Here is a 25915-nt window from a genome sequence, read left to right as displayed (position 1 = left end):
AGACGGACAGAAGGACAGACGGACAGACGGACATGGCTAGATCGACTCGGCTATTGGTCCGGATCAAGAATATATATACTTTATATGATCGGAGGTGCCTCCTTCACTGCGTTGCAAACTTCTGACTGAAATTATAATACCCTGCAAGGGTATAAAAACAAACGTAAAATGTATGGAAAGACGCAAAATTGCCGGTTTTCTCAACGTCATAAAATGTCCAAAACGCCGACGATTGCCAAAAGTTGTATACTATTCTGTGCGACGTTTATTAATTTTTAGATGTTTACTGTTTGTTAAAACTTACTTGGATTATATAAGCGCATAAATATTATTAATTTCTAAAATTTCTGTAGATGTGTTTGCGCTTTTTCGCCTCCGATAAAAACAGAAGGAAGGGTTGTATTATGAAACCCCTCAGACAGGGCAAATTATCGTTTATTATTTGTTTGTAAAATTGGTTTACAGCTTATATTGCTTAGCGCATTATGAAATACAAGTACTTGAACGATTATAAACAACATCAAATGCGACAGCTTGAGTCCGAGTGGGTACATTTAATGCGCTATGTGGTAAGGTTAATTCAGGGGACGCACACGAATCTCTGGCTTGGGAGCTCCCAAGATACCCCTAGATTGGCTTCCTCGCAATCATCTCTCTCCAGCGATTTCTGTGAGTCTGTCCCCTGATAGATACGATACACTTACGCTAGTAACATGGGCTTATATCAAAATTCTACTATAGTACCGAAAAAACTGGATAATCATGCGTGTGGGTGCTGAACGCCAGCAGTAAGTTCGGCTGAACACTTCAATTTTGATTAGATTTGCTTGCTTGGTCGGCTCTTTTCTGAGATTCCTAATCCTATGCGTCTACGGAGAACTTGAAAGTGAGTTAAGATTTTGATAGGCGCCATTGGCGGAGTCTAAGTGTATGGAGAGGACTTAATTTGGCATATAAAAGGTTACAAAGGGTTCGGATACAGATGCAGAAGCGTGGTCTCTGTGCGTAAAGCCTGGCGATAGGACGACCTGGATCCGGCTACCCGAGTCCTTGTCGGAGTCGGGCTCGGGGTCGGGCTCCAGTGCAGAGCTCCATACGATCCTCGGATACACATGCGACTCGCTTTCCGTCCTGGCCGTGGACCGATTCCGGCGACGGAGACTCCGACGAGCCTCAAGACGGGCCTAAATGCGCTCGGTAACGTAAACCTTCGCGGAGGCGGGAGCGTTGGACCGCCGCACGGCAAAGGTAACGATAATACCAATGAAGATCAGTGTAATGCCAATGGCACTGGTGATGTAATGCTCCACGAGCTTGTTCTCCGTGCTGCAAGGGGAAATAGGTTTCAATTAGAATATTAAAATAATGTTATAATAGGATAAAAATAATATATATAAGCTAGGTTGCACTATATTTATTTCATAGCTATATTATGCAGAGGATGAGAAAGCTAGTTCGCAGCATTCCTATATGAGAGTTAAATATGTATAAAAGTCATGCGAGTCTTGGCGATATAAAAGGAAAAGAAGCAAAGTTGTATATCTTAAAATTAAAGACCAAAGTTGGGCCAACCTGGTCCGATAGCTCCTATAGCTGCAGGTGGATTTATATCAAAAGTTTAATAAGGTTTTCAAGTTAAAAGTTATGCTTTTACCTCTACCTATAAGAGTTAGAGGCCTGTTTTAAAGGTAAGTAAAGTGATTTTAATTTATTTTTTTAAAGATAATTTTACCAAATTTCGGCCAAATGACTTGCAAGAAAATCCATATATGGATGGTTCTTTTTTAGATGATTTAATTGTAACCGGACTTGATAAACGAATTTGTATTGAATTGCTGACTTATTTATTATTTTAAAACTTATAATATCGCTAAGTAGTTATTTACCTCACACCCGTTTCATTGGCAGTCTCACGCTCCTTCTCAATTAATCCCGTGACGGATGTGGCAATGGCCAGCCAGAAGTTGGCCAGACCCAGACTGGCATGGATGGGCACCATGGCGGAGCGGCAGCTGTAGGTCTTGTTCTCACAGCACAGCATCACCAGAAAGCTATGGTAAGCCCCTGATTAGTATGCGGGATTGGGAAACAGAATCAAAAGAAGACTCACCTGAAGAAGCCAATCACGAACTGGAGCACAAACATGCCCATTGTCACCAGGCCCAGCCACGAGTGGAGGCTGTAGAAGTTGACCTTTTGCAACGCCTCGTGGGAGTCGAAGACGGAGAGGAAACCCAGGGCGATGCACGGAATGGCCACGGCATGGAAGAACATGTGGATGAGCTTCACGTAGATGTGTTTCACGCACCGGCACAGGCGGTAGATCAAGATGGCTGTAAAATAATAATGCATCCATAGAGATAATTGCGTCCAAAACAATGGCTTTTCAACTTACAAAATCCAGAGAGCGTCACGAAGCCGGCAATCATCAAGATGGGATGGAGATTGAACTGCTGCTTGGGACTCTCCGACCAGGCGAAGCCATCGCGATAGAACATCACCCAGAAGAGGGTCAGCACGAGGACTCCCACCAGCAGGATCGTGGACAGGATGACGATCAGCAAGTACTCGCACCACGAGCAGCAGTTCCAGGCATTGTCCGGATCCTCCTCATAGCGCCTGCAAGGAGATGGGAGCACAGGAAATACAGAATACATAGAGAATATGGAATCGGAAGCAGTTACTTTCTCCTTCTCATAAATTTGGGCGGACGAAGGAGCAGGCGGTTGAGTTCGTCAATAAAGGGTCCATCAATGGAGTTCATAGTTCTGAAAACTATGATATATGGCATAAGAATCCCATATATTATCTTTCGTTTAACAAGACATTTCGATTTATGTACACACACTAACGAACTCTGAGCTAATCCAAGCACAAAGCCATATGGATGTGGGCTGTCCCTCATTAAGCACAATTTATGATGGAATTATGGAGATTCCGCTGGAGATTCCTCCTCTAGAGATTCCCTACAAGATTCCCTAAAAGATTCGACTAGACTAATTGTGGGTTGAATGTGCTGCTAATCGTCTTAATTGATAGACAACAGACGGACGGACGATCAAGTGGAAGCCCAGAGGATCTGAGAAGACCAGAGCAATTATCTAATTTGCTAGGAAAATTGTGTATACTCCCGTGATTTGGATTAGCTCAGATTCAAAGGGTTCAGCACTCCGTACTTTGGCGATGGCTTCTCCAACAAATTCGAGTACAGAATGTTCCACTTTTCCTTGACTTTCCGCTTCAGATCCGACTTCGAGTCCGTCTCCATTGGTGTTTGTATTATAGGATATTGTAAACTGAATTCTTGACAACTGGAGCTATGACTCCCCCGTTCGTACCAGGGTGTGGAGTCCAAAAGCGGCGTATTGTTTCCACCCAATTGCCGGCTGTCTGTCATATTAATTTCATCACTTGTCGTGTGCGATCGTATGACATCCATTTTCGATGGATGGAGAGCACAATGATCTCACCATCCGAAATACGGCCACTGAAGTTACCCATCCATCATCGGAACAGAGCTGCTTTATTTTGGGGAGGGTGGAGAGCTGGGAGAAATCCCACGGATACCCAAAGGCCATCTGTTGATCTGACGAGAGTAAACAGGCAAACAGACAAACGAAACTGGAGTAGAAACCACCAGCAATTAGGCGCATTGCTGGCCACCAACGAGCCGCCTAATCATCGCCAAGTGCAGCTTCTTGTCTTCGTCGGAAATCCGCTCGATGCTGCCTGCTGGTGCAACAATGTACATACATACATACATATGTACTTACGTGCATCGAGAGAGTAAACAAAGCTATTATTTAAATTAATAGTGCGAGCCGCTGCCCCACGCTGTGATAATGAAAGCAAGAGTGAATCGAATTACCAGCCTCAAACTAACTACTGTCATTATCGTGGCACTCTCGCTTTCTCGGAGTAGCGACACTTGCATCACAGCGAAGATAATGCCATTGGGTGCTCCAATTTACAGGCGATATGATCCACCGAGAGCATCAGATACCTCGGAGTGTGATTGGGGAGCAGATGCACCCGAAGAAAAAATGTCTGTCTTCAAAGTCCCTTCATTTATGGTTTTAAAATATATAATTAAAAATGAAACCCACTCGAAGGTGATTAATATTAATTGTTTCAATTTCCTTAGCAATAAGTTTTAACAAGATATTTTAAGGAGATGCAAATTGATCATGCTTTTTTTGTATGTGCAGACCAATGGCGATGTCAATGAACGGCGGCTGCCACAACATCAGCTCCTCCGCCGCAATGGATGTGGATGCATCTGTGGCTGCAGCTGTGTCTGCGTCTGGGAGTGCGGTTGGGGCAGGCATTTAGCTATCAACACATTGCAGGGAGAACGGGGTTGGGGATAGGACGGAGGAGAGAGGGCTGCGGTGGAGTTGGGGCACCGCTAGGCTACAGTGGCTGTTTGCTTTAACACACATTTCACTTGCCGCAGATTGTTGGAAAACAAGCCCACGAACGGGTGCATCTGTATCTGTATCAGCATCTGTATTTGTAGCCATAGCCATAGCTTTAGCTGTAGCTGTATCTGTATCTAGGCGGTGCATTTGTATCTCTTTCACTTTTCATTTGCTGAGAAATTTTCGCTAAAAGCTTTTACGTTTTATGGAAAACTCGTTTATTTGGCTGCCGTGGCCGCCACCTGTTTGGGCTATTCGAACCTGAACCTGAACCTCAATCCCAGTCTCTGTCTGAGTTAGAGCTGGAGCCAAAGCTGAAGCTGAAGCTGAAGCAGAAGCTAAGGCTGAAGCGGGAGCTGGTCTGGGTGCAGCGACTCATGGCTAATGGGTCATCGCGGCGGAGAAAGGCTATTGACTCGGCTGTGGCAGTGGCAGTGGCACCCACTGCAAATGCGATGAAAAATAAACAGAGAAAGCGCAGCGCTGTGTCAGCGTAATCTGCAAATTCCTAAAGCCATTTATTAAATGCAAATTCAAACTACAGTGAGCCGTGCGAGGATTTGTCATGGCTCAATGCTTCATGCAAAATGTTTGATTTAAAGTGATAAATTTAAGTAGCAATCAGGAAATATTTGGGGATTATTTAAGTCAATTTGAATCTTGTCTTCTTTTATTTAATTTATAATTAAAGATAGTCAGGTAATTGCACTTATTGCTGGGAAATACCCAATAGCTTTCTGTGTTAAATTAAAACATAAATCGCCATGAGAGTTGCCTAAGAAAATGTTTCAAGGCAAATGTTTTTAAGAGTATTATATGTGAAGGAGTCATTTCCGACCCTATAAATCAAATAATCAAATCAAAATTTTAAAATTTTATAAGGGGTTACATCGTTAAAATTTTCAAAAATTTATACAAATGTTGATTTTTTAAATTTTTAATTGAATATACAGATTTATTGACCTAGTAAAGACTAACATAGAAATGCTTTCCGAATTAAAATTAATGCTATTTTGGCTTAGTTATATAAAAGTACCGATATTGTTTCAAGGATTCGATTTAATTCCGATTTAATTTAATAATTCTGGAAAAAAATATGCTTTCCGAAGTTAGTTTCTTGTCTAGTTCTTATCTTGTGTAATTTATTGAACTGAATAAAATACATAAGACTAAGATATGAGGTGAATATTTCTGATTAAATATTTAAAAAGCATGTCTTGATTCTGCTTAAATCAAGTTCTAAATAATACATTTCTCCCTGTCTAGCTTCTTATCTACAGATAAGGAAACTCTCCTCGGGCTTTGGCTAAAATTTGGTTACTCGCTTATCGCAGTCATGTGACAGGCGGGCACCGTAAGATGACCATGGCATCCACTTGTCTCCGTGAGAATAGATCAACAAGAAATGCTGGAACTAATCTGATAATAGGGAAGCAAGAACTTAGATAAACGGCGAACTTAAAGCAGGCTAATTACGCTCATAACTTGGACAAAGAAAAACTAGAGCACTCTGCTAACTGGCCCATTGGGTAAGAAGTATGAAGTTGGAAAGAAATCGTAGCAGGAAGCCAGGGCACAACTCAATTAAGGAAGCCATCAGAGATGTAACCAACGACGAGCCGACGCGGAATGTACAATTAAAAGTCTGAGGATCGGATCGAGGAAATTAAATCATTTGCTGTCGCACGCATGGCTGAAAATTAACCAAACTCACTGGTACACCGAAAGAAATAAGTATTCATTTAAATACTGAATCGTAATGAGAGAGTAGTGACAAAAACGAAAAGTTTTCAAAAAGAATCAAAACTAATACCATAAATCCTATGTTGTAGGTCCCACAAGCCTAATCTGTTAGTTAAATCTTCCCTTATTTTTTATTTACGATATATATAATTTAAGTTTCCAATTTGTATTAGTGTACACACATCACTGCGTCCGCATCCTGCGGGTTAATTATGAAGATGTACGGGGACTATATGTTATTGTGGTAGTCGGTCTCCGTGTTCCTCTCCTCCGACATGGTGTTGCCTTACAAAGCCCGGGAATTGTTTAGAGAACGACTTCGATGTCGTGGCGCATTCAATTGAGGCGATCTCGAGGGAGTGTGCGGCTCGGATCGCATAATCCGAACGATACATACACAAACATGCACGAAATTGAAATTGTATCTGCCAGATACTCGCACAATCGAATTCGCGCTACGACAACCTAATACGAGGGATCGCAGAACTTTTCTCCGTAAGCCGCAATTGTTTAAATTAAGTAAATAAGAAAAGACAACAAGGTGAACAATGAACATCAATGACGATAGATGATCCTAAAGACCATTTAAAGTACATTTTTAGAAGAATATTTAATAGAAGATCTTAAAATATTAATTAAAATTATTAATCAAATATTCCTTTTTTTGCCATTAATTTGAATTAGGAGATGAATTAGATTCTTATTTAATGTTGAAATCTATCTACCCTGATTATTTTATACTTTTCCATTACAATTTCCGAACGTACTTTGTCAGCTGATATTATTATTTGTAATTTTTTATAGAACTTACGTTGTTGTCGTTCCTCCACGCGGCATTTTGGCCAAGTGGCGATCACGCATTTAGTCAAGTGTTGCTATTTGGGCCGAAATTCGTTGAGGTTTTTCCGCTTTTTCTGTCACCGCCACCCACTATACGTAGAATCGCTGGGCGGTGCGTCACAGATCGGTGCTATATAGCTCTAAATATATATGTATATCGAACGACTAAAGGTCGTTTATGTATAGAGTGTCTGTGGTAATTAGGCTTCGGCTTTGGATTCTGTAAAAATGCCACAATCGGGAGATAGAGACAATTGAGAACCGACAGAATCTAAACGTTTGGGATCGGTAATCGCTAATAGATCTAGCTGGATCGGAATAGAGATGCTAATCGAACTGCGTTAATTTGTCAATCACACGATCCCAAAACAGTGACGGATTCGGTTCGTTATTTATTCATGTGTGCTCACGGGGCCGCAAGTTCACATCGAATTTAATTAAGGCGATTTCTACAGATGCAAATTTCGAATAACTCTCTGTTTCCAAGTGAAAGAAACTCTGTAAAAACCGCAAGATGCATCAAAAATCTTGACAGACACACACACTAGTTTCACTATAAACAAAGCACTTTGAATATATAAAAGAGCGCTTTTCGTATTTTTTATTTATGTTTTGTTTATATTGCTCCTTTTGTTTTATAGACAACGCACCAAACTAACACAAACAAACGCTATTCAAATGCCGCCCGAAGAATCCTCAATTGAATTCAGAGAGAGGGTGATATATTCCACGATCAGATCGCGACGATCGGCCAGAGACAACTGAAAATTAATTTCAATTTTCAGCTCGAAGCTTTCTGGAACTGCGGGCGCCATGCCAACTTGCTGGGCATCCATCCAAATAGTTAATAACGATAATTTAGCGGAGACACGAACGGCTCTTCAGCGGGCACAGCAGAGCCACAAACCAAAGAGTGGGGATCTTCCCTATCACAGACTACAACCAGTGAGCTAACTTTCAACCAACCAGAGAGGTAGCTACAAATTTAAAGATGTGTAAATTCTTTGTTTAACGTCTTTAATTAGTCTCGGGTGCGACCTTGGATTATGCAACAATCTCTCTACCAAAAGGTTGTCACTCTGCTGAGATTATAGGGGTAAATATAAGATAAAAGGCAGACAAGATCATCATCAGCTGACTTCTATGGTCGTAAATTCAAATAAAAATCTACCTAGAACGACTCCCTAAGAAACTAATTAATGGGGGCACCTGTTTGTCAATAGACAATAGACTATAAATAAATAAGTAAATAATAAATACGTCGTATCAATCAAAAAACACCTGCCAGAGCAGAGAGTTCAGCCTGAAATCAATCGAATATTTATGGAACCTGAGGCTTCCGCTAATTTGTGGCAGAGTACTGGGTCACCAATTACCGGCACACTATATATATATCCTGTCCGGCTCCAACTCCTATTCCCACTCCCAGGACCCGCCGACGACAACAAACACACCCTGTCCAGGGACTTTTGGGTCATTATTCCAGCTCTATTTTCCTTGGGCTCCAGTGGGTTTTGCGATGGCCAACGCGCCCAAAAATTACTGGAAATCAAATGAAAACCAAATGAAAATGAAATGAAAACGAGGCGGCGAAAAGGTTGAGTCCTCGTCATTGTCGGCAAACAAAGAAAAATACCCGTAATTACTTGGAGCTTGGCGGGTTTAGTACTGGGCGAGCTGCGTGCCAGGAATTGGACAAGGACGTGGAAGGATTACGGACGGAATGTTTACGGCCAGTTACTATGTGAAGGCCTCACGCGATCAACTGTTGAATGTATGGACTCTGACCACGGCGGATGTATGTACATTGAGGATGGTTTTGTGTGATTTGCGACGAGGTCGCATTAAAATAAAATTTACGACTTTCAAAGATACGTGAATTAGGAAATTGGCGCGTAAAAATAACCACGAAACTGTGGTCAGTACCTCTCACTCTCCTCCAAAAGGGTGTGTAGGCGTCGACGCTTTTCCCACTTTTCCCCCATTGTTAATTAGCCTTTCCTAACGTGACCGCTTCCTATTCCTATTCCTATTCCCTAGTTCATGTAAATGTTACACATACGCCGCGTGGTGCCATTAAAATCGATTAAAGACAACCTACGGATGCGCAGCCGAGTCTCTTCATATCCAAGACTTGAGCTGGAGGTAGCTCGGATGAGCAAAGCGGAGATGGGCAAGGCCAATTGCCGGCTAGACGGGAGAGAGAGACAGCTCCAAATTGGCCACCGGGGAAATGGTTCTGTGTCTGTGCCTGGACTGCCTCGAATTTGCCATTCCAAAGTGACACAATTTACTTAAATATTGATAAACAAAATTGTGTCGGGGAATAGCTGCTGACTAAATTGTGTTGATTAGTTGATGTTTTTTGAGCAGTCAGGGGATTGATTGGAAAAATTAAAATAAAATCACAAGCACAGCTGCTGTCTTCGGAGGACTTTGGAGATAGGGATAAATAAATAACAAAGTTATCTTAATTATTAATTGAAATAAAGTCTTAAGAGGTATGCTCCAAAAGGAGTATCTAAAGGAGTCATATCCGACCTTATAAACCATATTTATTATATTCTAAATTTGACATAAAATTGAATGTTTTACATTTTAAAACTCTGTAAACTGATTTGTTAATTAATTGAAAACTGGCATTAAAAAGCTTTCCGAATTGAATTTAATGTATATTTGGGTGAGCGATGATGATTTCAATGATCTAATTGCTAGGGTATATAAACTTCGATTTCCCAAAGTTGGTTTGTTTTTTGCTTCTTGTTTTTGTGATGTTTCAGATATAAAATAATGGGCTAGCATTATCACTTTAACACCAAATAAAACCCTAATAAATATATACGAAACATAGATGTACTCACTTTTCATCTGGCGGCGGTGGCATCTCAATGCCATTGGGTGTTCCTGGCGGTGACTTCTCGCTGACCCTGTCCATAGCCTCCTCCATCGGTGGCAACGGGCTCACCGAATTCGTGTCCATGCGAAAGCAATCAATTTTGATGCCGCTGTTCCTTTGGCTGCCGGTGTGGTTGAGTGAGAAGGATGAGAGGGAAACATTTATGAGGCTCGGCATTTAAATGTGGCATTTTAATAGAGAGAACAACAGCAGACCAGAGCAGAGCAAGAGTCGTGCTCCTCCATGGATCCCGGAGTGGGTGTAAATCCCATCTGGTGATGAATAGCGGCGCCGCTATATGCCAGTTTTCATTACGTCTGCATGTGTGCATTTTGTATTTGGACAGAGAATGGGAATGGGAATGGGAATGGGAATGGGGAGAGTCGCGGAGTCTGGATGGGGGCCATGTACTTTCCCCCACAAACTCACAGAAACCAAACATAATGAGCGGGGAAGCCGCCTCTCATATATGTATGTGTTTTGGGGGAAGTGGAAGATGGGAAGTGGAAATGGCTTTTGGCTTTCGGCTTTTATTTTTGGCGACTGACTGCAGCATAAGGTGGCAAAAGTGCAGCGTCAACTGAAGTCCGGGGCATTGCACTTGGCTCGCACTCTGTTTGGGTTCTTGGCTCTTTGCGAGCACTTCTTTCCGCCTCTGCCATGTGTGAAATTGGCCCATCACACGTCCGAATGCGTTCTGCACAGAGATAGAGAGCGCCAATTTCCGATTTACCATGTCCCTGTCAAGTCGCAGATACTCCAGCTCCAGCTCCATCTCCAGATACTTCAAAATACTTTAGATACTTTCGATGTGTGTGGGGGGTTCCCTTCTACCTCTCTTTCTCCCATTTATCGCCCCATCAATTATTATCGGACGTTCTAGTTCCTCCGGCAGTTCATTGAACCCAAGGCGGAGACAGAGACGGACACGGCGACACTTGATGGACACATCAATGCCTGGCATTTGCTGATGCCGAAGCCGACTTCCTTTTGCTCGGTCAACCAGTTACCCCCAAACCCTTGTCCCATTGGAAATACTCCTGCGAATTGTTTGCATAGCCCACTGCCAGCACCCGGTAGCCCTCACATGTGTCCAGTTCCCACGGACTACAAGGGGATGTGGGGAGGTGAGTTTACTCCCCCCATTCGACGGATTATGCTGATTATAGAGGAACCGACTGCGGGGTATTATTAGCCAATGAGACGGAGACAAGTTTCCCACTGTGGGTGCATTCGGTTCTGTTTTGATTGCCATCGGTCTGACTCTGTCATTTATTTTCCATTTTTGGAATGCAGAGGGAGAAATGCTCCAAAATGGAGATTTGGAATGATAGGTTTAATAAAGATTAGAATCAGGGAAGCTTACTTAGTTTAAGTTGGAAGCACAAATGTTCTTTAATTGATAGATTGATAGTAGTTTGAGCCCAACAAAGCAGAAGGAAATAATAGAGAAGAGGATATTGTTATTTTCTAACAAAGTTCTTAAGAACTTAAGCCAAGATAAGAGTGTAAATAAATGTTAAAATATTAACTGTTAACTATATATATATGATTAGGATTTAGCTTGATATTTCTAGGTTTAGACATGTTCATATCTCCCTAACTCCTTCCAGGTCATTTGCATATCGTTTTAAGAATAACTATAATTAATTTCCTTTGATGAAAGGGACAGAATTAATCCAACATTTTAGTAAAACTCCAAAATGTTCCATTATTATCTAAACTTTCACAACTGCAACCCATTTTCAAGACTAGAATGTGTTTCCAAATCTTTGCTTTTCCTGAGTGCAGACCCAATTCCCAAGCTGCAATCGCTGTGGGCTACTTTTCTGGAGAGCTAGAGATGCTGGATAGGAAGCTGGACATTATGCAATCCCACAGATGCTGACGCTGCCCGTATCTGCGCCAAATGGAGGAAACAAACAAACAAAGCGAGCGGCCAAAAATCCACTCACAAAGGAGAAGGGCTCCCGAATATTTCGAGGGCCCGGATATGCAGCGACTTGTGCAGCGAGATTGTCAATAATAGAAGCGGTTTCCGGGGAAGGATGTTCGCTCCACAATAGACATCCTTTTTTGCGGACAACCCAGGAGGCCGACCAAGGAGGAGACTTAATAATCCGATTTCGGGCTGTCCTCTGTTTAGTGGTTTATGAACTCTTATGAGCAAGCAGCACAAACACCAGCACAATCACACAAAAGCCTGTATTATAGAGTGGAAAAGCGGATCCGGAAATGATGATGCTGCTGTTGTTCTTGCCACTCTCGTTTTACGGTCCTTGCCGAACGTTCTGAACCTACCCCAAGTTGCTGCGGCGTGTCTGTGTGCGGCGACGGTGTTTTAAAAACCCTTTTCTATGAAACTTAATTACTCAATTATGCACAACTCGCCACTAAATGGTGTATATGCTTAATTGGATTTGTTGCCGCTTCAACGAGCTGGAATTTAACTATTTTCCACAATTAATTCATCTGCCCGGGAACGAGCTGCACGACTGCATCTGCATCTGCATCTGCTGCATCCCTCCGGAGGAGCTGGACGTGAAGAGGAGCGTGATGGATGCGGTGGAAACTCCGCAAACAGACCGGCACACACGCACACTGACTATGGCAGAGGAGGAGCAGCTCTGGCTGAGGTCCGAACTCCACGAATGCTGCGAACGAACTGAACTGTAGAGCTTCATATATGGCACTGGGAAATCCAGCGTTCGCCGACGACCACAAAAACACGACGACAATACGGAACTTTGGTTCGAGGGGCGGGGAAATTGTGGGCGGTGCGACATCCACATCCAATTCGTGTGACTTCCACCACAGTCGGGAAACTAAAGCCGATGTAAAAAGCTGTCGGTTTTACAGTTTCTACACTGTAGATTCGAGTAGAGTTGGGTAGAAAGTTATTGTACAGAAGAATGTCTTTATAATGCTTACAAACTTAAATGTTTAATATAATTGTGACCTGGTTTCTTATTAAATATTCTCCGGAAAACTTTTAATGTTGTTTGTAATAATGGTATAGAGAAAAAAAAGAATGTAAACATTTTTTGAGAGGCCAAGGTTTATATTCCTTTCAAGTTTTCGAATTGGAAATCGATCAAAACTAAGTTTAAATTATTTGCATTCTTTGAATCAATAACAAATCAAAGTTTAAGGACTCATAACTAAGCCATAAATACATTAATTTACCCATCGTTTAATACTTTTGTATATTTAATAAAAGATATGAAATTGTGGTTTTGTCAGCTAACTATGTATATATATATATTTATGTATAGTATTTATATTCAACTATAACCGAGGCTGCCAGCACACTGCTCGGCTCATTGGAACAGGATAATTAATACATTGTACAAACACACTTAAAACACACACACAAATATCAATTGACAAGTATGAATGCAATACATTTCTTAGGCGGGTCACAGACCCCATTTGTGTGGGTTAGATATTCGTAAGATTATTGTCATTGTTTCGTAGGATATCCTGGAATATTTGATGCTAACTAGGAGCTACAAGTACAAGTACAAATGCCACTACAAATTATAAATTTATATTATATAATTATACATTTAATCTAATAAGACGTCATAGGTGTAAACTAAAGTGTTGTGCGAATAATTTAGTCGGAGAGATTCAACGGGGGATCCTGCGCATCCGGAACTCTGAAACTTCAGCCGCTTAGAGGCCTGGCTTGGTCTTGTCGTCGACGCTGCTGCCACTCCCGGCGCTCGCCGTGCTGCCCGCCTCCGATGGCGCCGGACTAGACCTCCCGGATCCAGCCCTGGAGCCCGACTCCACGGGTGTGGCAGCGGGACTGGTGGCCGGACTGGTCTCCAGGTCGCTGGTGCTGACAATTTCCTGAAAAGTGAGATAAGAATTTAGACAGAGCTTGCTATGGATTAGGAGGATCGCGTTTTCGGATTAGAATTTGCACTGAACCAATAATTGAACTTGAAACCGAATGCGAACATAAACTCACCTCATCCGCTTGCGTCTTGGTGGTGACCGCCTCATTCTTGCACTCGTCCGGTTGATCCGCCTTGGCCGCCCAGTTGGTCAGATACTCCACCACGTGTCTGTGGCCAAAGTTCTCAGCCTCGTCCACCGGCAGGTTGCCCCAACGGTCCTTGGGATTGTGGGGAACATGGCACTGCTCCAGCAGGAACTTGACGCACTCTAGGTGGCCCTCGGAAGCGGCCAGATGCAGGGCCGTGCGGCCATCGTAATCCGCCAGGGTTATATCCATTCCGGAGAGACGATGGCGCCGCAAAGCCGTGACATCCCCGCTGGCCGCGGAAAAGAGCAGATTTACTATGGACAGACCCTTGGTCTCGTAGCGGTGCTTGCGCGGATCCTTCTTGTTGGACAGGTGTTTCAGGTTGTCGTAGCGATGAAAGTTGAATGTGTTGACCAACTCCTCACAGAACTGCAGGCCTCGCACCGTGTTGCCCAGGTGATCCAAAGGCGGCGACCAGGCAAAGATGCCCATCACATTGGGTATGACCAGCATCATGCCACCACTCACTCCCGACTTGGCCGGCAGACCCACCTTGAAGGCGAACTGACCGGAGTAGTCGTAGGTGCCGCAGGAGTGCATGATGGAGAGCACATCCCGGACGCACTCCGGCCGGAATACCTTCTCCTCGGTGGTGGGACAAATGCCACCGTTAGCCAAGCTGGCGGCAATCACGGACATTGCCTCGCAATTGGTCTCCATGGAGCAGCACTGAAAGTAGTAGTCCATCACTTCCTTGAGGTTCGTGCGCTTGGGGAAACACTTGTTCTCCCGCATGTAGAAGCCCAGGGCATAGTTTCTATCCGCAGCCTCGCGTTCCGAGAGAAATACGGCGTTATTGAATCCGATATACTCTCCTCCGGACAGTCTCTTGAACCAGGACATGGTGTAGTCAAAGATCTCGGCGGAGGTCATGTCAGGCTTGACTAGAGCGCTCATCAGAGAGCAGGTGAGAATGGCACCGGCATTTATCATGGGATTGTGCGGTTTCTCTGTTAAAATCGGGGGTATTAATGAAGATTTCTTTCTCTTAAAGGGAGAGCTCACTTACTGTTCTGATCCAGGACCAGCTCATTGAAGTTCCTGCCACTGGGCTCCTGGCCGACGTACGAGTGCACCACCTTCGGGCCGAGCTTCTCCAAGGCGATCGCATAGGTCAGCGGCTTGCTGCAACTCTGGAGGGTGAAGGGCTCATCCACATCGCCTATGGAGTAACGCTGTCCGTCGACGGTGCAGATGCTCACGCCCCAGAAGTCGGGACTATAGCGAGCCAGCTGGGGAATATAGTCGGCCAGCTTGCCTAAGGTGTTGCTCTTGCAGCGGTTATAGATCTCCTCGATGTCCTTGACGAAGCTGGTGAAATCGGGAATGACGAATTGCTGGCGGAAGGCCTTGGCAATCAGGACAATGTTGGGGGCCACAACGCTATAATTATAAGATAAGATTACCTCTGAAGCTAGTCAGAATTGGGGATGCAACTTACGCCTTGAAGGTCTCCCGATTGAGATGCTGCGTCTCCGCCGATGAGCCCGTCTCGTAGTTATTCAACTTGTGAACTTTCTTCAGGTTATCCATTAGCTCGCGAACTCGCGGATCGTTCCGCCGGATGCCAGTGGTCTTCAGCCCGGCGAGGAACTTGCCCATCGAGATGAGGCCCGTCTCCTCGCTGGCGAACATATCAAAGAGCACGTCCTCGGCATTCCGCTGCTCCTGCTCCCGGTGGCTGCGAATGAAGAACAGAAATCGACCGTTAGTATGAAGGCAATTAGCGGAATAGTTTCGAAGCCGCATAAAAGCAATTGGGTTTAGGGCACCTGCTAATTGAGCGGCGATCCCCGACTAAGTTTTAGCATGCGTGTGTGGAAAAGCAAAACAAAATTCGCAGAAAATACACAAGCTACACATATCTACGGGGGAGATGGGATTGGGGATGGGAATGGGGATGGGGTTTGTCTTTGGCCAACTGACTTTAGGGCTTAGAGTGCTAATTGGCGCACAGACATCCATCCAATGCAGGCATTTAAAAACAGCAGAGATCCAGTTGTTCTCGCCGCTAAAAATAGATCTATCTCCATGCTCGGTTGATTTGATTAATTGGGATTTGATTTCTTGATTTTCGGGTGACCATCAATTTGGGGGAAATCACTTCAATCAACTTCAATTTGGGGCTTGATTAAGATGGCAACTGCCGCAAATATTCTACTGGAAGGAGGGAAGGAAGGACGGGTGGGTTGCAAATCAATCTATTACTCACGGCCGCATCGAATAGTGGCGTCGCTGATTGCTAAAAGATAGGATGGAAACAGGATGATCGAATGGCAAATCGTTAGTTACACTTCCATATGCTAACCATAAACTCTCGTGTAATGAGCGTCAATTAACGCAATTTCTGTTTATGATGGTGGGGAAGGGTGTGTCTGTCGCATATATATATATATAGAGAGAGAGAGAGAGGGAGGTGTGTGTGAGTTGTGCACAATCTATTTTTACGATCCACCAGACATTGTATCATATAGTACACGAGACCCTGTCCCTGACTGCATCTTTTTCCGGCACTATTTTTACCTGATTATTGCGGAAATAGTACGGACTATGGTGCCGCGACGATTCTGCAGCGAGATGCCTTCGATAATCTCCTCGATGATGGCCGCCGTCTCAGTGGTGTCCTGCTCCTTGTCCTGCCTATACTTCTCCTCTCGCTCCTTGGCCTCCCCGTCCTCGCTCTGGCGCTTCAACGCTTCTATCTCCTCGGTCTGCACCATCGCGGCGTATACGTGATATTTGTCAAGGGGTTTGGATTTCTATCTGTATCTAGTGGATCTAAATTGCGGATTGGGACTGGGATCGCCTTGACTTGAGCGCTGAACTGTTGCAAGTTTAATGGGAACAACTGTAAGCGCGCCAGCGTTTTATACATTAGCCAAATGTGTGACTTTTGCTGCTGCTCCCAGCGAACGGAGCACTTAGATAGCTATCGGATACAGATACAGATACAGATACAGATAGATAGATATAAGCGGCCGGAGAGCGGAGGGCACCACTGAGAGTCGAGCCGGAATGTGCTAATTTCTAAATCATGTTATTGCCAATAAAATAAATTAATTAACTCCTTTTTCCCTATAGGCAAACACCAATACACGAGCACTTTGTTCGATAGCGAGTCTCGGTGCTGTGTAGGATTTATAATGGCCATTGTCTGTCGCATCCACATGGGCACCAAACCTCTTCTTTACCACTACAAAAAAGAAAAACCTAGCAAGCGAAACCGATAAGAACTACGTCACGCGACGACGGAACCTCGTTTTCCGCGATAAGGAGGTCTAGGGTAGGCCTGGAGTGGGCACGACTGCTGCTGATTCACCTTATGATTTACCTGATATACTTCGTTATCACCTTGACGAACATCGCCTTCTGGCTCTTGGTGCAAAGTCCGGCCACCATTTCGCCTATGATTCCGGCATCAATTAGATCCGCATCGTCCTGAATGCGTTCCTTGCCCTCCTCGCTGCCGGATAAGGATGTGGCGGATGTGCCCCGATTCTCTGCCTTCTCCTCCTCAACTTTGGCTGCATTCTGCTTGACCAACTCGATCAGTTCCTCCCCCGTCATGGACTTGAGGTCGTCGACTATTTTCTGCCTGATGCTATCCTTGAACTGGGCCGCCTCCTCGGCCGTGTAGCCATCGAGGGGCAGTGGCGCCTTCTCGGTGGCATACTGCAGCAGGTTCCAACTACGATCGCCCATTATTCTGTATATTATAACCGATATATCCGCCTTTTCTCTGTGCAAACTTGCGGCCCGTCACCGCCGAAATGAGCGCAGCCGAGTGGCGGCAATGGTTTTATAGTTCGCCAACATCAGACATCGAACATACTATGATGTATGTATATTCATCTATATCTATGTATGTATTTCCGCAGACCCGAAACAGATTGAGCGAATTCGATTTTTATCTTCGTTTAATAAACGTATGTTAATTTATTTTATGCGATCGCAGATTGCCGGCAATTAGCGCGTGCTCCGAGGGCAGATACCTCTCCTCGCTAGGAGCCCCATCTCCCAGGCCGAGTCCCGGTTTTTTGAGACAAAAGGGGTGACGACCACAAAATATTTACCCCAAATGTGCCATCAAAATATATTTGCCAAGTTCCTTTCGGACTTTGGGCAGCGATCGTTAATTGTGTGTGTCAACGCTTCTTGGCTGCACTTTGCAAAACAATATTTCCCGAGCTATGAATAGATGTGCAAACTGCAGTGGATCTAAAAATGGATCAGTGGACTGACATGGTACCAGCCCGGAGCCTGTTGACCCAACCCATTTGAGCCACGTGGGCAGATGTGGGCAGAAAGGGTGCCAATTAATGGGCAAATATTTTGTAATTCTAACAGTTAGTGACTGGGATGCATTTGTGCAAGTGCTCTATATATTTTCGATGAGGGATCAGTGTGAAGTGATGAAGTGGTGGAGTGCTTGGTGGAGATGTAAAGGGTAGTAATTGCTTTGGAACATGTGTACTCACAGCTTGGCATTCTCCTCGTTGGTCTTCGGCGTGGAGCTGGTGTCATAGAAGGATAACTTGCGATTGGCAAACACCAGATTCAGTAGTGGGGGAGCGCGTAGTTTCTTCTGAAATGGACAAAGAATCAATTAAAATGCTTCGTTCGGAACAGAAATTCCCTATGAAAGTCACGTATTCCCAGCAGTTATGCAAAGCGCGGCGCCCCCTTTTTGTATCACGTACTAGCATGGTCTTAAGCTATATATCCAACGTATTCCGCAACTGGATCAATTCGGAATAATGGAGAAAAGCCATTGCAAAGAACCTTTTATAGCCACACGGGGGTAGGTCTTTCCCCAGCAAATGGGGAATCCCCAAAACTCTGCAATACTATTCTAATAAGCTTACGAGGATTGTTCGATTTAGCATGCTGAGAAGTAAGTCCGCTATCTTGGCAATCTTCGTTTTCATATATAAATCTATATATATATTATTTTAATTTACTTAAAATTCATGGCCAGCTATTTGCAGGTACCCTAAATAATGTTTTGTGTAAGAAAGAGTAATCAATTAGCTTAGAACTTACTCCTGGCCAGCCCTAAGTCCTTTTTGCCTGGCTTGGCTTACCCAACAGGATGACATCAGCGAAAAAGATATGTCTTCTTCACTTCCTGTCCTCGGCGGATGCGGAAAACACATTTCCTAATTAACTTTGCTTCGAATTGCATACAAAAAAAAATTCCACACGAATATATCTTTATCTTTCTTTGGAAATAAACCCAATTAAGTTATCTTCACGTGCCGCATAATATATTTCTACTATAAATCAATCTCTTTTTCTTTATTTTCTCTGGCTAAGTAAATCTTTGCCTCCCAAATTTGCTCTCATTGTTGATCACTTTTCGCACTTGCTGCTTATTTGCATATTATTAAATACATATTTCGGCCAGAGAAAGAAAGTCATGTGAGCTGCACAATAACAATAACAACAACAACAAGATCAGGTGCGGTATAAAAAAAAAATATATATATAAGAAGAATTAAATATTTCGCAAACAAGTTTCCGTTGAAGGGGCCTGTCACCATTAGCGTGGGACTTTGGCACCTTTCAAATTGGGATCCCAAAAGCTGACGGACGAAACATTGACGCAAAATTCGAACGGAAGCACCGACATAATTAAAAAGAAAAAGATTTTTCAGAAATTCGGGAGGAAATCGGAGAACTTCTATTATTATTATAGAATTTCGTATTTTTTTTATGAAAATCTGAACACTATATAAGATAACTGCCAGAGAAACGGTTGTTAAATATAGAGGATCAATAAGTATCGATAAACATAAAGTATCTATGACCAGTAAGTAACTATGATCAATAAATAACTATGATCAGTAATTAACTATGACCAGGAATTACCCATGAGCAAAATAAGTAACTATGAGCAGTAGGTAACTCTGAACAGTAAGTATCAATGACCAGTAAGTAACTATAATCAGTAAGTATCTATGACCAGTAATTATCTTTCACTAGTAAGTATGTATGATCACTTACTAACTTTGAACACCAATAAACAATGACTTGCAACTTTTGTAACAACACATATCTGAGACCTGGCTGGGAGAAGTCACTTCGTTCCGGGGATGATAGAACAAGTTGAGAATCATATGCCCACATGTGCGAGAGTTGTTTTGGAACAAAGGGCAAGCTATTTGTATGAAACTATGGAATTATTCTTCGATATAATTTTACCAGTATATAAGTCGGAGCATGGCGAATCGGAGGACTATATATATACATATATATGGCTGGCATAGGAACAATCGGACGATTTATGGAACTATGACCAGTAATTAACTTTGACCAGTTAGTAACTATAAGCAAGAAGTAACTTTGAACAGTAAGTATCTATGACCAGTAAGTATTTATGATCATTAATTAACTATGACCAAGAAGAAAGTTACTCTGAATATTAAGTAACTATGATCATTAAGTATCTATGATCAGTAAGTATCTATGACCAGTTACTAACTTTGAACACTAATAAACAATGACTTGCAACTTTTTTAACACAGCACATTTCTGAGACCTGGCTGGCAGAAGGCACTTCGTTCCGGGGATGTTAGAACAAGTTGAGAATCATATGCCCACATGTGCGAGAGTTGTTTTGGAACAAAGGGCAAGCTATTTGTATGAAACTATGGAATTATTCTTCGATATAATTTTACCAGTATATAAGTCGGAGCATGGCGAATCGGAGGACTATATATATACATATATATGGCTGGCATAGGAACAATCGGACGATTTATGGAACTATGACCAGTAATTAACTTTGACCAGTTAGTAACTATAAGCAAGAAGTAACTTTGAACAGTAAGTATCTATGACCAGTAAGTATTTATGATCATTAATTAACTATGACCAAGAAGAAAGTTACTCTGAATATTAAGTAACTATGATCATTAAGTATCTATGATCAGTAAGTATCTATGACCAGTTACTAACTTTGAACACTAATAAACAATGACTTGCAACTTTTTTAACACAGCACATTTCTGAGACCTGGCTGGCAGAAGGCACTTCGTTCCGGGGATGTTAGAACAAGTTGAGAATCATATGCCCACATGTGCGAGAGTTGTTTTGGAACAAAGGGCAAGCTATTTGTATGAAACTATGGAATTATTCTTCGATATAATTTTACCAGTATATAAGTCGGAGCATGGCGAATCGGAGGACTATATATATACATATATATGGCTGGCATAGGAACAATCGGACGATTTATGGAACTATGACCAGTAATTAACTTTGACCAGTTAGTAACTATAAGCAAGAAGTAACTTTGAACAGTAAGTATCTATGACCAGTAAGTATTTATGATCATTAATTAACTATGACCAAGAAGAAAGTTACTCTGAATATTAAGTAACTATGATCATTAAGTATCTATGATCAGTAAGTATCTATGACCAGTTACTAACTTTGAACACTAATAAACAATGACTTGCAACTTTTTTAACACAACACATTTCTGAGACCTGGCAGGCAGAACGCACTTCGTTCCGGGGATGTTAGAACAAGTTGAGAATCATATGCCCACATGTGCGAGAGTTGTTTTGGAACAAAGGGCAAGCTATTTGTATGAAACTATGGAATTAATCTTCGATATAATTTTAGCAGTATATAAGTCGGAGCATGGCGAATCGGAGGACTATATATATACATATATATGGCTGGCATAGGAACAATCGGACGATTTATGGAACTATGACCAGTAATTAACTTTGACCAGTTAGTAACTATAAGCAAGAAGTAACTTTGAACAGTAAGTATCTATGACCAGTAAGTATTTATGATCATTAATTAACTATGACCAAGAAGAAAGTTACTCTGAATATTAAGTAACTACGATCATTAAGTATCTATGATCAGTAAGTATCTATGACCAGTTACTAACTTTGAACATTAATAAACAATGACTTGCAACTTTTGTAACACAACACATTTCTGAGACCTGGCAGGCAGAAGGCACTTCGTTCCGGGAATGTTAGAACAAGTTTGGAATCATAGCACACATGTACGAGTTTAGTTTTAGAACCAAGAGCAAGCTATTTGAATAAAACTATAGAGTTATTCTTCTATATAATTTTACTAGTATATAAGTCGGAGCATGGCGAATCGGTGGACTATATATATACATATATATATCAAACATACGAACTATCGGCCGATTTATAGAATTATGACCAGTAATTAACTATGAACACTGAGTAACTATGAGCAGTAAGTAACTCTGAACGGTAAGTATCTATGACCAGTAAGTAACTCTGAACACTAAGTATCTAAGGCCAGTAAGTAACTTTGAACACTTATAAACAATGACTTGCAACTTTTGTAACACAACACATATCTAAGACCTGGCTGGCAGAAGGCACTTCGTTCCGGGGATGTTAGAGCAAGTTGGGAATCATAGCACACATGTGCGAATTTAGTTTTAGAACCAAGAGCAAGCTATTTGAATAAAACTATAGAGTTATTCCTCTATATAATTTTACTAGTATATAAGTCGGAGCATGGCGAATCGGTGGACTATATATATACATATATATAGCTGCCATGGGAACAATCGGAAAATTTTAAGGATACAAATTAGAACTTTTCCAGTTTTCAAAAGATTTTCATCAAATTTAATATAAAGCCATTATATATTATTTTAGAATTTTGTGTACAATTTTATGAAAATCGGACTTCGATAAAATATATACAAAACTGTGAGTGTAAAACTGTAAATATACAATGTATAGATGAATGATACAGCAGGCAGTATTTCATTCTTTTTTAACATAAATATAAGTAAATTATATTGCTAGTGATCGAATTTCAATTTGCAGGAGTATATAAACTTCGGCGTGCCGAAGTTAACTTCCTTTCTTGTTTGAAATATAATAACTTAGAAAAAATAGCTTTTTTATTATTAATGTCTTATCTATTTGTGTCTTGTGATTTGATTGTAAGTTATATAAAATAGTGAGTGATATTTAAATTTTGAATCTAAAATCAAAACTGTTGTTATCTTGAGTTAAATACAGTTTCCTTTAAAGACATATTCTGAAGGGATTACTTTTATGATTCATAAAAAATATTTTAGCAAGAATTCACTGCCATAAAGCTGCTAATTTCTCGGAGACGCGAACTCAAGTTGTTGGCAAATATTATTCATAAATTGGCGAGAAAAGAGAGCATAATATAATAATTAAGAACTGAGAGAACTGGGTGCTTTCTCTCACACTTCTCTGGTGGTAAACGCCATGTGAGTGGTGAAGGGGCTTGGTTTTTGTGTTGTGGCACCTAAAATATTAACACATTTATGTACCTACTCCGTAGTATGCTAAATATTTATGAATGTGCGTTCGTTTAGCTCTTCCATGGCAACGGAAGAACCGCAAAACAATTTGGTCTAGTGATGGAACTCTTGGCACATCTTATAGCCGCCCACGATTTTTCCAATGACAAATATCAGCACTAGCTTTATTTGTTCTTCTATTTTGTGTTGCCAAGCTCACGTTTACTCAATTTATTTTGGGGTGACAGTTTCGCGTGACTTTTAAGATTCTCTTACTCGTTTACACACAAAGAAATGTTAACAAATGGGAAATATAACTTGAATGTAACTCAATTAACTTGTATTTATCATATCTTTTTTGAAATATTTCCATTGGTGTTTTAAGGTTGGTTTAAAACCTCTTCATGATTCATAGATATGGTAGTATTTATTACATATCACAATGACTTTTTAGTTAGATTATTATCAAAAGTGTCAGAATGATATTTTAGAATTATATATTAACTATAGATTAACTAGATTTCCGGTGTGATTTGACTACCAAACTGAGTATTTCTATAGTTTCCGATATGATTTCTCCTTCATTATCTCTTGTATTGATATGATTTCAGATTTAACTGATATGATTAGAATTACTTGATATGATTTTTTACTTTTTTTTCTATTGAACAAATTTAAAAAAAACCAAAGCGTATTAGGAATTTTATGATGTTTTGTACCGCGTCGGGGTATATTTATAGCCCACGATTCTTGATGGTGATCGACGAGCGAGGAGAGATTAATTTCGGGGCAGATTTCCAGCACAAGTTCACAATCTCGATCGGCATTTCAATGTCTCGGTCAGTCGTCTCGCCGTCGTCTGGTTTTTTGACATTTTTATAAACTTATTGTTGTTGACAACTAATTTCTGGGAGTTCCACATGTCACATGCGTTTCTGGGGGATTAGGGATGAGTGTGTCACTTGATTTGCACCTGATTAGCACCTATGCAACCCCCGAAATTTGTCATGATAATTTCACAATTAATTTGCCGGTAGTTCCTCCGTCCGCAATCCCAGATCCGATAAGATAACCAACATTTTTTTTTTTATCTTTCGTATAGGGAGACAGGACAGTGGGTGTGTGCTAACTGGAGGGCAGGAGATTGCGTCAGTCACGCTGTGCTTGGCGTTTATCTAATTAAACTAATGCCGGGCGTCTTCTTCATTAAAAAATACAGCGTTGTCAGGCTGAATGAAATGAGTTCTACATATATAACCTACGTGCCCGAATTCGCCTCCAGTTTTCGTGCCCTCCCCCACCATTTCTTATTCTTGTTTAGTTTTCGAAATCTATTTTCGGGAACTCTGCACATTGTTTGCTTTCCGCCAGAATATTTGCGCATCTGCGGGGATTACGCGTTGCCCACCGTTTATGATATCACATGAAAAAATCAATAGCAGGGAGAAAATTGTGGCCAAAAAAGTTACAAAGTCAGCTGTTCCTTTTCACTTAAACCCCAAGGGGGATTGCCTATGTCCACTTACCTCTGTGGCTATTTTCTGCTGCAGCTGTTTTCCCGTATGCCCGAACTTGACGCGCTTCAAGAGATTCGGCTCCTGGTTCAGTTCAGTGTCCGCCTCGGCCGGCTCCGCGGCGGATGCCTTGGGGCGATGGGGGACTAGCACCTGTCCGGATCCAGTTAGAAGGCGCAGGTTACGACCGGCTAGCGTGGGAACACCTTTAAGCATTATCACAATCACTGACTTGGCTAATTGGCTGCCCTAATGACGATGGCTCTGATTCTTGGATTATCGGATGGGAGTCCCGTGGCTCAGAGAGAGGGTGGGTAAACCTTTGGCTCGTACTTGCTGCCGCTGCTGTTGCTGCTGCTTCGTTATTATATTCGTTCACGTTGCGTATCCGCTCCGGTGTCTGCACATGCGTTCTCTTTTACCACTCGCAAGGTACTAAGGTACTAATGCTGAGCGACGTCTCGGCCAGAAGCAGAAAGCTCATAATCAGCTCAGCACCTCGCCAGAATCGGTATCGGAACGGGAATCGGAATCGGTGGCAGCAGCGTCGCTTACTTCTTCGGCTGTAAGTAAGCATAAATCGCACTCTCCTCTCCGCTCTCTCTCGCCCGATTCGGTGGAGGATTCTCCTGTGAAGCTCACGGGGCGTGAGAGAGGTTTTTTCCGGAGGTAATTACACTCTTTTCCTCAACAGAGAGAGATAGCGATGACGTTGCTGGGGGCTCGTCTTGGCTCGTCGTGACGTCACTCGCACAATTGTGCAAAATTAAGGCGTACACTCGAATAAACTCAATATAGTGAATCAGAGAGGAAAGTTTTAGTTGAAGACAAGTGGTTTTTAAGCTTAATGTGTTTGTAATTTTTTTAAAAACTTTCCAAATTATGTATAGCTTGCTAATAAGAAAAATAAGAAGCTAACTTCATGAAACCGAAATTTTTATACACTTGCAGAGAAAATTTAACGTATCACAACCAAAAATGCATTAATTTAGAAACGGAAATTAAAGAAAAGTTAATCACTTGGCATAAAAGCTGTACAAATTTTCTAAATTATCAATTTCAATTAGTTTCAATTACTCATTGATTTCTGTGGCAACTGTGGAACGGAATTAGATGAAATTTAATAAAATGTTAAGAACCAACGAA

General features: G+C 42.0%; 2 protein-coding genes across 19 annotated transcripts; both read right to left on the bottom strand.

The window, feature by feature from the left end:
• Positions 1–397: 397 nt before the first annotated feature.
• On the bottom strand, positions 398–12703 carry nemy (cytochrome b561 family member no extended memory). Of its 9 annotated transcripts, none has more exons than XR_002319380.2 (7): positions 12202–12594; positions 9866–10021; positions 2396–2619; positions 2111–2333; positions 1887–2051; positions 745–1326; positions 398–682 (listed from the first exon to the last, which is right to left on the bottom strand). XR_002319380.2 is itself a non-coding variant. In XM_020946717.2 (6 exons), exons 2-6 carry the CDS (start codon positions 9982–9984, stop codon positions 1185–1187), a joined length of 873 nt encoding a protein of 290 aa, XP_020802376.1. In that variant the 5' UTR covers positions 9985–10021; positions 12202–12703; the 3' UTR covers positions 398–1184. The 9 variants fall into 9 exon arrangements, 5 of the variants coding, with proteins under 5 accessions (XP_020802376.1, XP_020802409.1, XP_020802420.1 ...); XR_015270680.1 differs by lacking the exons at positions 9866–10021; positions 12202–12594 and adding exons at positions 6976–7224; positions 7655–7853; XR_015270679.1 differs by lacking the exons at positions 9866–10021; positions 12202–12594 and adding exons at positions 2685–2775; positions 3177–3308.
• Positions 12704–13128: 425 nt separating this feature from the next.
• GLS (glutaminase) lies at positions 13129–25909 on the bottom strand. Of its 10 annotated transcripts, XM_086828552.1 has the most exons (8): positions 25103–25202; positions 24782–24975; positions 18436–18542; positions 16170–16199; positions 15399–15638; positions 14967–15340; positions 13880–14907; positions 13129–13758 (listed from the first exon to the last, which is right to left on the bottom strand). In XM_086828552.1, the coding sequence occupies exons 4-8, from the start codon at positions 16175–16177 to the stop codon at positions 13579–13581; spliced, it is 1830 nt and encodes a 609-aa protein (XP_086684678.1). In that variant the 5' UTR covers positions 16178–16199; positions 18436–18542; positions 24782–24975; positions 25103–25202; the 3' UTR covers positions 13129–13578. The 10 variants fall into 10 exon arrangements, with proteins under 10 accessions (XP_086684678.1, XP_020805796.2, XP_086684675.1 ...); XM_020950137.2 differs by having other exon boundaries at positions 24782–25909; XM_086828549.1 differs by lacking the exons at positions 24782–24975; positions 25103–25202 and adding an exon at positions 18823–18969.
• Between the last annotated feature and the right edge of the window lie 6 nt (positions 25910–25915).

The sequence above is a fragment of the Drosophila serrata genome, unplaced genomic scaffold, assembly GCF_035046125.1.
Source record: "Drosophila serrata isolate PLE 108 unplaced genomic scaffold, ASM3504612v1 contig_184, whole genome shotgun sequence".
Lineage (NCBI taxonomy): Eukaryota > Metazoa > Arthropoda > Insecta > Diptera > Drosophilidae > Drosophila > Drosophila serrata.
This window is presented reverse-complemented; position numbering and strand designations above follow the sequence as displayed.